Here is a 15,802-nt window from a genome sequence, read left to right as displayed (position 1 = left end):
CTTGGGTTTCCGAGGCAGTATCACTACGGAAGTAGATTGTCCCATCTTCCTTCTGAGGAGTGGCTGGTGGGTTTGAACCGCCAGCCTTGGACTTAAAGCCTCCTAATTATAAGAATAAATTCCTGCTTGTTAAGGCCATCCATTTATGGTATATTCTGTCAGAGTGGCACTAGGTCACCAGAACAGGGAGCAAGGAAAAAAATCCTTACTATTGAAGCCAACGAGTCCCCACTCCCTCTTTCACACGATGCTATGAAGGTGGTTTGCTCCACACACTCTGCTCAGCGTCCTCTCCTGTTTCACACTTGAAAGGTTTCCAGAGTTGAGATCACTGCTAGTTAACAGTGCAACACTCGGACGGCCTCACTGAAATGCGGCCAGCTGGGGCTCTCGCACCTCTCCTGGCTTCTTCCCTCCTCAGCAGAGGCGTCTCCAGATCAAAGAGATGCTGTTTCCTTCTGGGAAGTGGCAGCACAAATGGCCACGGACAGTTCGTCTCCCAAAATTATCCCTGAGAAAGCTACACCAGTATTTTCCTTTTCAATTAAGCCACCATTTGCTTCCTCCCACGTGTTCTAGTGGCGAAAAGTTCCCACACTTTCTCCACCTCTTGGAAAGGTACTTCCCTGCCCAGCACACCGTCCACTAATGAAGTTTATGCCACAAACATATCACTTGGCTTTTGCTATTTGCAGAGTGTGTTTGCAGATGCAAGTTTGCTTGAGGAGACACAGGTAGAGGTGTAGAAAGCAGTCATGGCCAAACATTACTGTGACCTCTTAAACGAGGCATTTTGAATAGCACTGCAGCTAATGAAGTCCGAGTCTATAAAAATACCTGAATAATTGTGGAAGGCACTGTAAACCACCTACCACCTAGCCATTTTTCCACCCTTTCCCTGGCCAGCAGAGCCAGCCTCCCACAATGGAGGCAAAAAGCTGGATCTGCCCTTTCCACCTGCTCTTGTAAACAGGATGTGGGTGTGCACCCCAGTCCTACCAATGGGAGCTGGGACAGGGGGTGGGCAGAGAGTGTGTGCTAGGGGTGGCAGGCTTTCTAGAAAGAATGCTTTGCTGATCATCAGGAGGTAAGGACGTCTTCCCATCCTTGCTGCTGCTGCACTTGGCTACTGAGGAGCTGGTGCTCAGAGCTGGGGCATCACCTGGGGACCACCAGGGAAGGCCAAGCAAGCCTGGGAGAAGCACACGTAGCCCTGATGTTGCTGGACTGGATCAAGCCTAGACCTGACTATTCCGAGCAACGTCTTGTTAAAAAAAAAAAAAAAAAGTAACCTCCGTTGTTTAAATCACTTACACTCAGGTTTTCAGTTACCTGCTGCCAAAACATCGAAACCAGCCTGCTAAAGAGAGAAAAATGAGGAGGACGATGAGGAGGGGAAGGAGGAAGAGGAGGACAGAGGAGAAAAGAAGAGCAGCTACAATGAGGTGGTGGTGTCGGCTGCTGTCAAGGGGGTTCCAACTCACGGCAACCCCACATGTGCAGAGGAAAACTGCTGCATGGGGTTTTCAAGTCTTGCCCTTTCAGAAGCACATGGCCAGGCCTGTCTTCTGAGGCACCTCTGCATGGCTTTGAACCATCAACCTGTCAGCTAACAGTCAAGCACTTAACCCACTGCACCAGACAGGGATTCTTAGATCCAGAGTTTTCATTAAGAATTTAAATCTGATAAGGGGGCATACGGCTCAAATGTGTTACCCACAGTGGTCAGTGGTCTAACTGACTGAAGTAGCCCCTCTGCTGCAAGGATTCCAGCTCCCAGCTGTCAGCTTGGGAGATACACACACTGAGTTACCACTTACTGGTAGATACTAGCAAGGATCGTGAGGCTGGTGCATGACCAGGCAGTGTTTCATTCCGTTGTACTTAGGGTCACTGTTAGTCGGAGCCAACTCGATGGTACCTAACAACAACGCAACATATCCTAGGCACTGGGCAGTGCAGATAATATGAATTATCTCATTTACATGATAAAACAACCCCTTCAAGTAAATACTTTTATTTCCACTTTACGAAAGGGAAAACTAAGGAGCAGAGACTATATAACTTGCCTGAGGCTGCACAGCAAGGAGTGTGAGAGCTGATAATTGAAGGGGCAGCTAAGTGATTTCAAAGCCCACATTCTTAAGCCCAGTTAAGTGCAACACAAAAATCCTCCGGGACTACTGGAGGAGGCGACACTCTGGTTCACGTCTCATGGGCCTACGTGTCCCAGCACTGACCTTCTCAGCCTTCTGGTGGAAGATGGAGGACATGTCCAGCAAGGTGCTCCGCTCGTCCAGGGCTGCCGCAAATGCCTTCCACTCCTGCTCCAGCTGGTTTGCGATCTGCTTGATCTGCTGCGAGGCATAGTGGCCAGACTCCACCAGGCGATTGGCCACCGACATGATGCGGTTTATGTTTACATAGACGTTCTGCAGGGGCACAGAGAGAAGGCTCATTCGGGAAAGCCAACAGTCCAAAGCACACTCTCCACAGCACACGTTGGGATGAAAGCTGCCACAGCTGGGACAGGAGACCCACCTGGTCTCCCCACTGGATTTCCACACACACTAAGGATTGGCTGCAATTCCTAGGTTTAAAGCTGTGAAACTACAGATCCACTCGCAGAAAGGTAAAACTGTTAAGCACTCAAACGCACAAGCGGGTGCACACACGTGTACATGACTCACATTCTGGCTTCACACTCCGAGAAGAGTCCGGACGGCCAGCCTACTAACAAGCAGTCACCCAGAACCGAAGGCAGCAGCACTTCCGTTCTCAACTACACTCCAGAAACCAAACCACGTAGCAGAGGCTACTTGTCTGAAAACCATCTCCACACTCCACCTAAACCCAAGCCTTTTTTTCCGTTTCTGGTGTCAAGAGGAAATCTTTTGTAAATGGATCCATTTTCTTCCAGAAATATAAATAGAGGCAGAGGCCCAACAGTGCTGTTGCCAAATTTTAAATAAAGCTTTTGTACTCTGTTGAAATTTCTAACTTCACGTCAACCAGACTTCGCTGGAAAAAATTAAAATGAAAGGGAAAAAAAACACGCAAACAAAGAACAAAAACCTCTCTTTGCAAATCAAGTTCTCAATGGTATTTCCTCTACCCACCTTCAGTCCTGCTCTTATAAGCGTCAGTACTACCTTAAAATGAAAGCAGTGTAGCTCAGTGGTAGAATGTTCCCTTTCCACACAAGAGCCCCAGGTTCACTTTCCAGCCAGCCAGTGCCTCTCAAGTATACTCACCACCCGTCTGTGAGTAGAGGCTTATGCTATGATGCTGAACAGGTTTCAGTGGAGCTTCTAGACTAAGACAGACTAGGAAGAATGGTCTGCTATCTACCTCTGAAAACCAGCCAATGAAAAACCTTTGGATCACAACCATCTGATCCCATTGTGCATGGGGTCACCACAAGCCGGGGGCCAACATGATAGCGACAGTCAATAGCAACAACAAAATGATATTAAAGATGGGGCAGGGGTACACAACTTCAACACATCTCAGGCATTCATTATTTGTGATGCCATCACCATGTCATTCTCTCATGGGTTCCCCAAAATCAGAGCCTTTTGGCTCCTCCCAATCTTGCCTTCAGGAACTCTGGTGGCACAGTACCTAAGGCATTTGACTGCTAACCCAAAGGCTGGTGGTTCAAACCCACCAGCCACTCCACAGAAGGATAACGAGGCAATCTACTTCCATAAAGATTTACTGCCACAGAAACCCAACAGGGATCGCTATGAGTCGGAATCAACTCGATGGCAATGGGTTAGGTTTTCTGCTCTTGCTTTGAGGCCTCATGACCCATCTCTCCAACCACCACCCTCCCTTCCCTCCCTTCTACCATGACCTCGGTGCCAAGCTTCGCAGGCTCTCACACAGAGTCCTGCCATGGCCACATCACTGCTTCGTTAGCATCAGCTTCCCAACTAAGCATCTACAGAATTCCCTCATTCTTTCACTCAGCTTCCATTCCTCCTTGGCACCGTCTTTTACTTACTCCTTCATTTGACCCAAACTAAAACAAGGTGGAGTCACTCGATGTGGGATTAGAGAACCAGAGGAGACCAGCCTCAGAGTTACTTTCCTGGCTGCATCTGGACACTGGAAGTCAGATCACAATGTCTGCGCATCCACCATGGCAGGAAGAAAGGGTACTCTGTGGGGCCATTGCAGACGGTCAAGCCCACGGTCAGGTGGGAAGTGACCTTCAGTGACACGCATGCATGACATTAACACCACAACATATGTATTAACAACATAACAAAAGTGCTATGTGAAATAGAGCGACTTTTTGTTGCAAAGTACACTAGAATAACACCAGCTGGTCCATAGGATTCTGAAGGGATCACAACAGACCAAGGCCATCAAATGCATTAACCTCAAACAGAGCCAGCGGGTTCCAGGGAAGAGCGATGCCTGGCACTAGCCCTTCAATACAACTTGAAAGAAACTTTGCTTTAGGAGAAGAACTGGAGGGCATCCATGAGGTGAGTAGCAGGTGGGCCCATCTCATCACAGTGAAACAACAGGCAGCAAAACACCCTGGGGTCTCTTCAGTAAATCTGCTGCCTCAGAGAACCTGTCTGGGGCCACTGAAAACTCCAATGAGGCAAAGTCCATATCGAACTAACTAAGTAATTGGTGCAAGAGTATCTGTTTTCATTTTTGCTTGCTTGAAACTTAAAACAAGATCCTTAGACAGTGCTAAACCAGGGCACTTCCCAACCTTGAAGGTCAGTTGTAACAGTCAGAGCAGTGGTTCTGAAGGGCCCACGCTGCCAGGGGTGGACTGTGACCCACTCAGCCACCTCCTGTATGCTGAAGCACTTTTACCGGACAGGGTGCCACTGTGCTGACAACACCTTACCATACAGTTCATAGCAAAGTGATTGTGCTGGGTCTGCAGCTCCATTGCATGGGGATGGCTGGTCCCGATCTCGGTGTAGCTGTTCAGAAACAAGCCTTTGTTGTGTGTGATCCAGTCAAACATCTGCAGGAAGGAAAAGGACAAGGTAGAGTCACTCCAGAGAGAACAGACAGGCATAGCCTACCAGCGGGCAGTCTCCAAGGAAGACCAGCACCCCTGTGCCAACACCACTCAGGTATTTGGACTCAGAAGAACCTTTCTGTCAATTCTGAACTGGCTGGATCTGCAAGAAAACGTTATCTTAAGTGTTCATTTTACAGACAAGGAATTAGGGAGCAGATAAGTAAAGAGAGGTATTCAGATCCCCAGAGCTAAGTAAAAGCTCCTTCCTTCTGACTGGCAGCCCCATCCCTCTGCCATCCTCAACTGCTTGTCACCATGCTCAATTAAAGGCTCTAAGCAACTAGGAACGCTCAGGTTTCAGGCAGGGCCGTCAGTGCCCACTGACAGCAATCCCAATGACTTCAATATCATGCTCTTTTGTGCAAGAAGCATAGAGAAGTCAGTGCAAATGCAAACAAAAATGACTGAAAATTAACAGCTTGGGGGGGTGAGAAAACGATGACATCTCTCTTAAGGTTCAATAGAGATGCTACTTGGAATAGAATGCCAATTAAGATGTTCTCAAGGAAAGCATTTAAGGAAATCGAAAAACTCGGAATCAATCCGTGACCTGAACCAGAATCCCAGAGCTAGTCACCTGGTTGTCCAGGAATTGGGTGGGAGCATTTCTAGAGTCTTTAACGAGCCACTTCCTACAACAGCAGCAACGGGAAATTGGCGTTAGAGGCTTAGGAAATGATAGCAGCGGGCTGCCCTCTTCGAAAGGTACTTTCAAAGCAAAGATTTTTTTTTTTTTTTTATTATTAGGATTTGGGTGAAGATTTACAGAGTAAATTCACTTTTCATACAGCAGTTCACACATACCTTGTCTCATGTCATTGACCAAAATTTACAATGCAGCAGCTCCCCTCCCACTTCCTCCCCATAGTTACCTCCTCCCAGTGTCCATCCCTTCATACTCTTCTGTACCCTGAGCTATCTCCCTGTGCATAAGCAGCCCTTCCTTCTCCCTTGATTGTTCTCTCCAGGGCGTGTGTCTACTTGAGGTAAATGTTTAACTCACATGCCTGTACTTTGTTTGGCTGGAAACCACAGTTGTGGGTTCAATTCCAGACCTGAAGGGCAACTAGGGGCCATAGTCTCAGTGGTTACACCAGGCTCCATTGGACCAGCAAACCTGGTCCCCACCTTCTTTTTTTTTTTTTCAAAGCAAAGATTTTTAAGGTAGACTTTTTTTTTTCTTACAACCTAAAAATAGTCTAAAATAAAAAAAAAAAGGTCTGTCCATGAAAAAAAAAATTCGACAAACTGAAACCAAGAGAGATGAATTCACACGTGCTCATGGCTTGCCACAGATTCCTACAAATAAGTGTCCCACTTTCACAGTGCTGAGAGGGAACCGGCCAATGAAGGAAAAGAACTCACTGTGACCAGTAGTTTCTCTGCAATACAAGCACAAAGCATGAGATCACAGGTAATACTTGCCTAGAGGATCCAGAAACTATTGTTTTTAACTCACTGCCCAGCTTCTATTTTTGGGAGCTCTGACGGCGTAGTGCCTAAAGCATTTGACCAGAAGGTTCGCTGTTCAAATCCAGCAGCCACTCCTTGGAAGGAAGGTTGAGCAATCCACTTCTGTAGTGATACCGCCTCGTAAACCCAAGGCGGGGTCGCTGTGAGTTGAGACTGACCTGACAGCAGTGAGTTTGGTTTTTCAGTTTTGAAGAACAGATCTCAATGAGTGGTGCTCTGTCACCAGCTCTGTATGAGTGGCAGAGCAGGTAACAGCAAAACACCTGCACAATTACTGGCTCTGAGTAACATAATACTATTTTCACTCTTTTCACTGAAAATATTTCTCTTCTCCCTTAGAGGAACTCTAAACCAAACTATCAGTAATTAACAACTCACTATTTCTAAAACAACACAATGACTAGGAGTTCCTGGGTGCTACAAATGGTTAATGTACTGGCTGTTCCAAAGGTCAGTGGTCTGAGTCCACCCAGGTGGCCCAGAAGAAAGGCCTGCCTGGTGGCCCTCTTCTGAAATATCAGCCACTGAAGACCCAAGGAGTCCAGCTATACTCTGACACACCTGTGGCCGTCATGAGACAGAATCGACGGGAGGCAACCAGAAGGGAGCCCAATGAATAAAACTGTGCAACAGATTTGAACAATACCTTGGAACTGACACTTGCTGGTCTGCAACAAGTGCCGCTGGTACAGGCTCATGGGCCTCCAGCCTTCCATCTCCTGCACTCGCCCTGAGCAAACCAGCCCCGGCTACCCAGCCCCAGTCACCCAGGAGCTCCCTGCCCCGTCTCCCGCACACCCATCTGCCCCTCTTACCTTCTCGGCATCCTGTTCAAAAAGCCTCAGCTGGAAGCACTGGTCCAGCTTCAGCTTCCTCGCATGCCACATCTGATGCAAGTGTTGCCGGGTCGAGTGCAGCCTGTCCAGCATGGCGGACACCTTGGGCAGGAGGTTCTGCAGGTCTGCATTGCCAGACCCCGAGTTCTTTTTGGGAAAGCTGTCACTGCTCTGAATCCTCTGGAGCAGCTTCTGTCCCTCCAAATCCAAGTCCTCGATGGGGGCCTTGATCACCTTCTTCTTCAGCTGCGAGTGCTCCTCGATCATGCTGCGGGCCCCCTCCAGATCCTGAGGCAGCTCCTTCTTCGCCAGGATGTCCTGCAGCTCCTCCAACCGCGACAGCATGTGGGCAGCATTGCTGATGTAGTCTTCAAAAGCAACTCTGATCTCGATCCACTCCTCGTGGTTGTATTCCAGGCAGCCGTCAAACTCGAGAGTGAGCTGAGAAGGGTCAACTACTTTGGTAAGGCCTTCTAGAGAGACCATGTTTGTCTTAAGAGGGGAAAAAAAATCATGTATGAGAAGATGAACCAATGTAACGTGGCCTTATCATAACACAGTTTTCAAGGCCTAATCACAGCTTTTCAAACTTACAGTAAGTAGCTTAATAAGGAAACCACAGTATACCTGGTTCTGGCCCCGTAAGAATCAATACAGATGAAAGAAGCACCAGTGGTATAGCCGATGAGAGAGAAATCCATTAATGCAACACATGCATGATCAGATGCAATACCTATCTATTTGACGAGAGCTAAAGAAATTAGCTTTCTCTCCAGGAAGGTGGAAATTAACTCACTCTCTTAGGCAGATGTCACCAGGAAATGTGTTCAAGGGCAAGTGCAGAGCGGACGACTCAGAAGCTTCACCCCTTCTGTGCCTTCTCATCCACATGCTCTACCCATTCACTCCCCAGAGAAACTGCACAGGCTCCCCTCCCCACTTCCTGGTATCAAACTAAGCCCTGGCTTGGGCTTCACACGCTCCTTTAAGTGTCACCTCCCTGCAGGCTCCTCTGCCTGCGCTCTGGGTGGACCACCCTCTCACTCATCCTGTCCCACTCCCCCCGCTTCCCTAGCAGACCTAGCATATGAGTGACTTCTTAAAACCTGAGAAGTATACAGGCATGCCCTGTTTTATTGCACTTCACTTTACTGCACTTCTGTAAAGTGCAGTAGTTTTTACAAATACTACTTACAAGGTCTGTAGTTTTTACAAATTGAAGGTTTGTGGCAACCCTGCTCCAAGACAAGTCCATCAGTACACCATTTTTCCAACAGTATGTGCTCACTTCGTGTCTCTGTCACATTGTGGTCATTCTCACGATATTTCAAACTTTTTCATAATGCTATTGTATACTTAATAGACTGCAATATAGCATAAAGATAACTTAAATGCACTGGGAAACCAAGAAATTCATGTGACTTGCTTTATTGCATGGAGCTCTGGTAGCTTAGTGCCTAAGGCACTTGACTGCTAACCAGAGGCTGGCAGTTCAAACCCAGCAGCCACTCCTCGGAAGGAAGGTTGGGTAATCTACTTCTGTAGTGATACCACCTCGGAAACCCAAGGAGGGGTCGCTATGAGTCAGGTCTGACTCGACAGCACATAACAACAACAACAATGCTTTATTGCAATACTAGCTTTATTGCAGCAATCCGGACCCAAACTCCCAGTATTTCCAAGGTATGCCTGTACAAAGGACAACAAGAAAGCTGCCAGGGGCTAAAGATAGAGGGAATGCTTCACTCATTTCAATAATGTGCTGCAATTCTGAAAAGTTCAAGTGCTGTACAAAAACAATCTACTATATTTGAATCTAACAGTGACCCTCCTTTAGTCTATCACAGTCTGAGCAAAAAGCATCATAACCTCAGTCTACCTGAACTAAGGCAGAGTTCCTCCCAATGTGTCTCAAAAGACAGCTGGGGGAGGCTAACTGAAAATCAAAGACAAAAGAGAAAGAGCTTTGATCCAGAACACAACTCACCAAAAGACAAGACAAAGGAGGACTGTCTCGGGCCAACTTCTCTCATCTGCAGCCTTGGGAAAACCTAGAACTAGCACCTCTGCGCTGGCTGGGACAAGAAGCAGCAAACCAGTGATGCTAGAAAGAGAGGCCACTCCTAACCCAGCATTTTTGCCACGCTGTCACTTTAAGTCGACTCCAGACTCATTTGCAGGGGCTTTAAGCAATGTCCATGGAGGTGACTGGTCCCTGGATGGTGCAAATATTTTATTCTCAACAACTGACCTAAAGCCCATCCAGAAGAGGTGCAGACAAAAGACCTGGCTCTCTGCTTCCACGAAAACGACAGGCAAGGAAATCCTATGAAGCAATTCTACTCTGCAACACTTGGGTGGCCATGAGTCGGAATCAAGTCAGCAGCATTGCATTTAGTTTGGTTTTTGTTTTTTGCAGAGGCGATCACTGACTGAGAAGCTGGTAACAACGCAGGGACAGCCAATTCGACAGGAGAACTGGTTTAGGGAACTTGAAAGGCCCAGAGGGAGACATCAAAGCACCACAGACAGAAGTGGCACGAACTGCGTTGCCAAACCGTTGTTTCTGGTTAAAGATGTATAGTTAATAAACCATTGTTTCTGGCTAAAGACGTACAGTTAATACAACACGTTTAATTCGGCACTAAGGAAATGACCAGAATCCAATACATTATCTTCCAAAATCAGTTCTTACTTTGCAGGAAGTTAAAGACTTACTGACTTTATCTTTCACCTAATTTCACCTAAATCTTAAGTTTCAAATTTAAGACAACACTAAATTCGGATTTGAGTTTCAAAAATCAGTACTATGGCAATTTAAAATCACAAATAATGTACATATGGAAACATTCAGAAAAGTGTAAGATACAGAGTAAAGCTGAAGCACTACAAACCTGATGTGTTTAATGTTATTATTCCTGTTTATCACAAAAGACATGAATATATATATGCACAGAAACCTAACATTTAGGCAAAGTTGCTAGAAGAGGCAATCTATCAACCAAAAATTATTATTACATTTCCCAATTTTAATACAAAATATGGCACAAATCAAGTTTCAAGCTGGCCAGAATGCTTTCTGCCCACAGTCAACCCACAGTGCAGTGAACTGGTTTGGTCTGGCCCTTCCAACCATGGTGTTTGTGACTCCCACCAGATGACTAGGTGGGACTATGCAAATGGGAGGGGCTTGTAGCCCACCAAGGGGACTGGACAGTTTGCTAATGATTTAAATAGGTACATGGTATCCTTGTGGTGGTGGGACCATGCAATTAAGATGTATGGAACTCTAACATGGGGCCTGGTCAGTTTTGCCATCTGCTAGGCTTAAAATAAGCCATTCAGGCAGAAAGGGAGCTCTCACTACCACCAAGAAAAAAGAGCCGGGAGTGGAATGCGTCCTCTGGACCCAAGATCCCTGAGCTGAGACAAGGAGAAGCAGCAGCAGAGAAATGACGGCAGCGGGGGCAGGAGAACCAGGAGACCAGCAGGAGACAGCACGGTGGGCTGCCCGACCCCTCAACAAGAAAGCGGAGTGTCCTCGGGCAGGAGGCTTGCTGGGGGAGTGGGTTGACACTTTGGGCAGCCATCAGCAGAGCTAAAAGAGCTTTGGAATGCTGGCTCAAGCAGGGCAGGAGCTACAGGATCCAAAGGCTGAGGTCAGAGAGAAGCGTGCCCGTGGCACAGCTGAGAAGAGGCTATCCTAATCAAAGAAATGTATCCCGAGTTATTTCTGATCCTGAATTTGTAAACTATTACTTCTCTAATAAACTCTATAATCATGAATAATGTTTGTGAGCTTTGTGCGGCCACAGCAATGGATTATCAAACCCAGCAGAGGAGTAGTAAGTGCCATGGGGGAAGACAGTTTGTGTCAGAATTGGTAAAAAGGCTGGAGGACGGCAGCACATCTGACCTCCACCTCATAGGAATCAGCCTTGGGCTGTTGAAGCTGACCTTGATCCTCCTCCCTCTTTGGGAAGTTAGATGCCAGGTGCCACCCCCACACCATTTTTGCACATCCCATTAAACTAACTGCACCAAAACCTTCTGTGAGACCTGGTAGCTTAAGGAGAGGAGGCTATAGGAAAGAAGTTGGCAGGCGGAGGTTACTTTTATATGCCTGCCTGGGAGACTGCAACCCTGTGTTTCCAACTGACTTCAGCACTCTGCAAAATGTTACACAGAAATCACAATTTAAAAAAAAAAAAAAAGGTATAGGGAATACCTCCATTTGCATAAATGAAAGACTCGGTACATGAAATCCATGGCAGACAGCTCTCTCCATTATAACAACATGAAAACTCAGTCTCTCCTATACTTTTTACTCAGGAAATGTGAAGCTTGGATGTTACTCCTTAACATCCCCTCATCTCTAAGGCAGAGGCAACAACAGTGATAATCTGAAGCCTGTAAAGCCATTTGTGCCTGCAATGTAGTAAATTACATAGTGTGGCTTTTCTTGCCCTAAGTCTTTGTAAACTCCGTGGTGGAATCTGCCGGTGAGCAACTGAGCAGCTCCTGACTGTTAAAGTTACCCACCTGGGGTATTTCAGTGGGGAGCAGCAGGAAGCAATTTTCTGGGAAGTTCATTCTCTCTTAGGTGTGTGGAATTCTGGTATTGGGATTAGTTAGTTTGGCCACTCTGCCAGGCTCAAAAGGAGCCCTCCTAGAGGCCAAAAGAATCTCTCACTGCCGGCTGAGGGACGTGAGAAACATGCGTTGCTGAGAGAGATGTGAGAGACAAACACTGCTAAGAGAAACACTGAGACACACCAAAAGACACACATTGCTGGGAGAGAGACTGAGAGAGACTATCGGCTGAGAGATGGCGGGCTGAGAGAGACTGAGCGTGTTCCTGAACTTGAAATGTAGCCTATTGCTTCCCTGATAAACCTCATCATCTGTGAGTTCTGTGTGGCCACTGCAGTGAGTTATCAAACCAGCTGAGAGGTGGTGGGTGCTGCAGGAGAACGGTCGGTGTCAGGGTCGGTGAAAGGGCTGGAGGGAGGAGGCATGCCTGGCCTCAAAGGAATTGGCCTTGGGCTACTGACGGTGATTCTGTCTTCCTCTTGTGGGATTAGAGGAGGTCAGAAGATACAGCCTCCCTGCCCCTTTGGCAGTGCCGAATGCTAAAGCTGTGTATAAAGAGAAGTAAAAGGCAACAGACTTCTGTCTCTAAGGGAATGAATGCCTCACTCCTCAGCAGCAAAGCCAAGACATGTGAAACCCAACCCCCCTTGGGTTTCATAATGGCTGACATGACTTTGTTATTTCACACAATGGTCAACCTTACATATCACGTGTACATAAGTCTATCAAGCACAGTTCTGCTCTGCACACATGGGGTCACCATGAGTCCTCACCCACTCAATGGCAGCTAACAATTACCTAAAACATGCAGTTCCCATTTAATGTGTGGTTCTAAAACCTACTACCTAGAATGACGAGAGAAAGTCAGCGTTCAGTAAGCCTCACCTATAGTTTGAGTTGGGGGAAAGTTACCTCAAATTCAAATTTAGAACTGCCGAAATTAGTCCTCTGTTTCTGCCAGAAGTTGTCCGGCTTGATTATCAGTGCCACGCGGATGCAGCAGGGGAAGGACTCCTGCAGGATCTTCAGAAGAGGCTTGATGGAGTCCCACTTGGACCCGCGCATGTCCACGATCACCGTGAAGCCTCGCTTGCAGACTTCTTCGCTGGAGAGAGAGAAAGCACAAGTTTAGGAGACACAACACTTGCTTTCTTCGGGTCAGAGTCCCTCTGGGTGACGTGGCCTCTGCTGTCCTCCACCTGCTCCCGGTTTGTGGATCTCGGCTCAGGCATGGAAGGCACGGAGTGTGGCCCTGCAAGCACCTCAGCACCTGTCAGCACTTCTAGGGAGACTTGCCAGTAGGGGTGGGCAAACGGCTGAATTACCAACTAGGGTGAAGCTTCTTCCTCTCTGTGGAACGAAACCCATTCCCACCTTTCCTGAACCAGAAAAGAGGTGACTGTGCATGCATCAAACAACAGCAACAGCTGGAAACGGGGTTCAACCTCAGAAACCTTCCAAATGTTAATACTGCACCTCAGGTTTTGCATCCTGTCTTCTCCTCAGCACCTTTCCATTTCTCTCCTCTCTGAGTGTTCGTTAACACTCACCTGAAAACCACTATGTGTGAAGGTCTGTGCTGAGTCCAAGTCCGGGACAGACTGCCTGCCAGTGCTCCAGTCCCCCCAGTGCACAGGGCCAGCTGCGGGACAGGTCACAGGCGTGAACACGGGCACTGAGGAAGACCTCCCTCAGCCTGGCTGCCAACGGGTGAATGCCATTCCCTTTAACTACCCCTGACCCCTAAGCCAGGAGCTCTGGAAGCGCAGTGCCTAAGGCACTTGACTGCTCACCAGAAGGCTGGCAGGTCAAACCCACCAGCCACTCCTCAGAAGGAAGGTTGGGCAATCTACTACCGTAGTGATACTGCCTCGGAAACCTGAGGAGGGTTTGCTATGAGTCAGGTCCGACTTGGCGACACGTAACAACAACAACAACAACCCCTAAGCCAAAGGAGCCCTGGCAGCACAACAGCTGAGCACTCAGCTGCTAACCCAAGGCTGGAAGTTCAAACCTACCCAGCAGCTCTTCTGGAGAAAGCACCTGGCGATATGCTCCTGTAAAGATTACACCCAAGAAAACCCAGAGGCAGTTCGACTCCATCCTACAGGGCTTCTGAGTCAGAAGCTCAGCAGCGGACCCCACCACCACCGACCCCTAAGCTATCTCAGCAGTTCTCCAAGTGCAGGCCACCAAGCCCTGGGGGTCCCGGGCACCTTTTACGGGGGCCGGCAAGACAACACCACTTTCCTAAGAACACTAAGACTCCATTTGCCTTTTCCTCCAGTTGCACTGACGGTGCACAAACTGCAGAGGGTGAGGTCACCGCAGGAGCCAGCGCACCTTCGTCTCCATGTGCCTGCATTCAAAAACATAAAAACTAAAAAAAATTAACAAAAGCCAGTTTCTCCTAAGAATGCACTTGATGAAGCTGTAACAATTTTATTAAATCTCCATCCTACCATGTCTTTCCCCCGCTTGTCTAACATCTTATTTTGCAGTCATTTTAGACTTACAGAGATGTTATCAGAACTAAGAGGTTAATGCTGGTATAGCAGGATAAACTGATACAGGATCCATTTAGAGCTCACCATGGATATTCAGGTCCAGGCTCCAATCTCAGACCCACACTCATTTCTCTCTCACGTCTCTGCAACTGGCTGAATGTGCGCCTCCACCCCCTGCCCCAGACGCCCACGCCCTAATCCAAGACCTAGGAAGATGCTACCTGACACGATCCATGGTTTCATAACTGATGTGTGAGATGAAACGGAATACACATAAAACTCCTCTGCAGGAAAGAATTAACAAGAGTCAAAAGGGCCTTCAATAGAGGCTCAGGACACACAGCCTCCTCCAGTGACAGGGGCAGGGTCATACTTGGAAGCCCCAGTCACAAAGCAAAGTAACCCCATTCACCACCTGAGGAACTAACAGTCCCAGCAAGCTACTGACACCAGCACCAGAACTATCTGGCCATCGCTTGCCTGCAAAGCTCTGGGAAATACACCTAAGGTCTTTCAGTACCCCCCGGGGGAATTTTAGGATTCCACGTAACTCAATGTATCTGGACAATGGGAACGACTCCAGATAACCTGCTGCATCGCATAAGCACTCAGAGAACCTAGATGCATTAAAACTCAGAAAACTAACTGCTTTCACTAAACCCTGAAATACCACACCCACCGCCATCAAGGTAATTCATTGCTGTCAATAAGTGGTGTGAAAAAGGTAAACAAATTTGAAAAAAACAAAACTGAAACCATTATCGTACTGTTTCTTACACAGAACCGTTTCCCTCCACACCCTCCTCTCTCCTCTCCTCTACTCTCTCCCCTCTCCTCCACACCACACACACACACACTCACACCACACACATCACTCTATTGCTTATCCTGACTCATAGCATCAGAGGAATTGCCATAGTGACATTCTAAGTTCACAGATGTGAAGTTCACAAATCGGTCAAAGAGGGCATGTCACAGAAGTGCTCCAATGAGTTCTGTGGCAAGGGAGCCCGAGTGGAAGCTGCTCCTGGCCACAGGACACGGTGTTTAAAGCCACGAAGAGAAAGCAGACCCATCGGGCAGCCCAGCTCGCAGCACAATGTGGAAAACAGCTTTGGACAGTTTGATTCACGTTTGCTCACTATTCCCATAGGAATGTGGACGTAAAACAAATTTACCACGTGGCTCAAACTCTCGGATACCATCCCTTTTCTCCCCATCCCAAGTGGGTCTTGGGCCACAGTGCAAGTAATACCACAGGCCACACTGGCCACCTTCACAAAACCCAACAGAGCTCCCTGAAACATCCCCTAAAACTGAGGTGCCCAGAC

At 47.7% G+C, this 15,802-nt stretch overlaps 1 protein-coding gene across 1 annotated transcript in view; it reads right to left on the bottom strand.

Annotated features, from left to right (window-relative positions):
• TRIO (trio Rho guanine nucleotide exchange factor) overlaps nt 1–15,802 on the bottom strand; it is a 335,211-nt gene that overhangs the window by 294,432 nt on the left and 24,977 nt on the right. Inside the window, exons 4-7 of the mRNA XM_007954197.2 lie at nt 12,877–13,069; nt 7,351–7,863; nt 4,880–5,002; nt 2,241–2,432 (exon numbers count right to left, since the gene is read on the bottom strand). Of these exons, the coding sequence (XP_007952388.2) occupies nt 2,241–2,432; nt 4,880–5,002; nt 7,351–7,863; nt 12,877–13,069 (1,021 nt within the window). The remainder of the gene's footprint in view (nt 1–2,240; nt 2,433–4,879; nt 5,003–7,350; nt 7,864–12,876; nt 13,070–15,802) is intronic.

Source organism: Orycteropus afer, unplaced genomic scaffold (assembly GCF_000298275.1).
Source record: "Orycteropus afer afer isolate SDZICR_OR568_19922 unplaced genomic scaffold, OryAfe1.0 scaffold00442, whole genome shotgun sequence".
In the NCBI taxonomy this organism is placed as follows: Eukaryota; Metazoa; Chordata; class Mammalia; order Tubulidentata; family Orycteropodidae; genus Orycteropus; species Orycteropus afer.
Note: the sequence above shows the minus strand (reverse complement) of the source record. Positions and strands in the feature narration are given on the sequence as shown.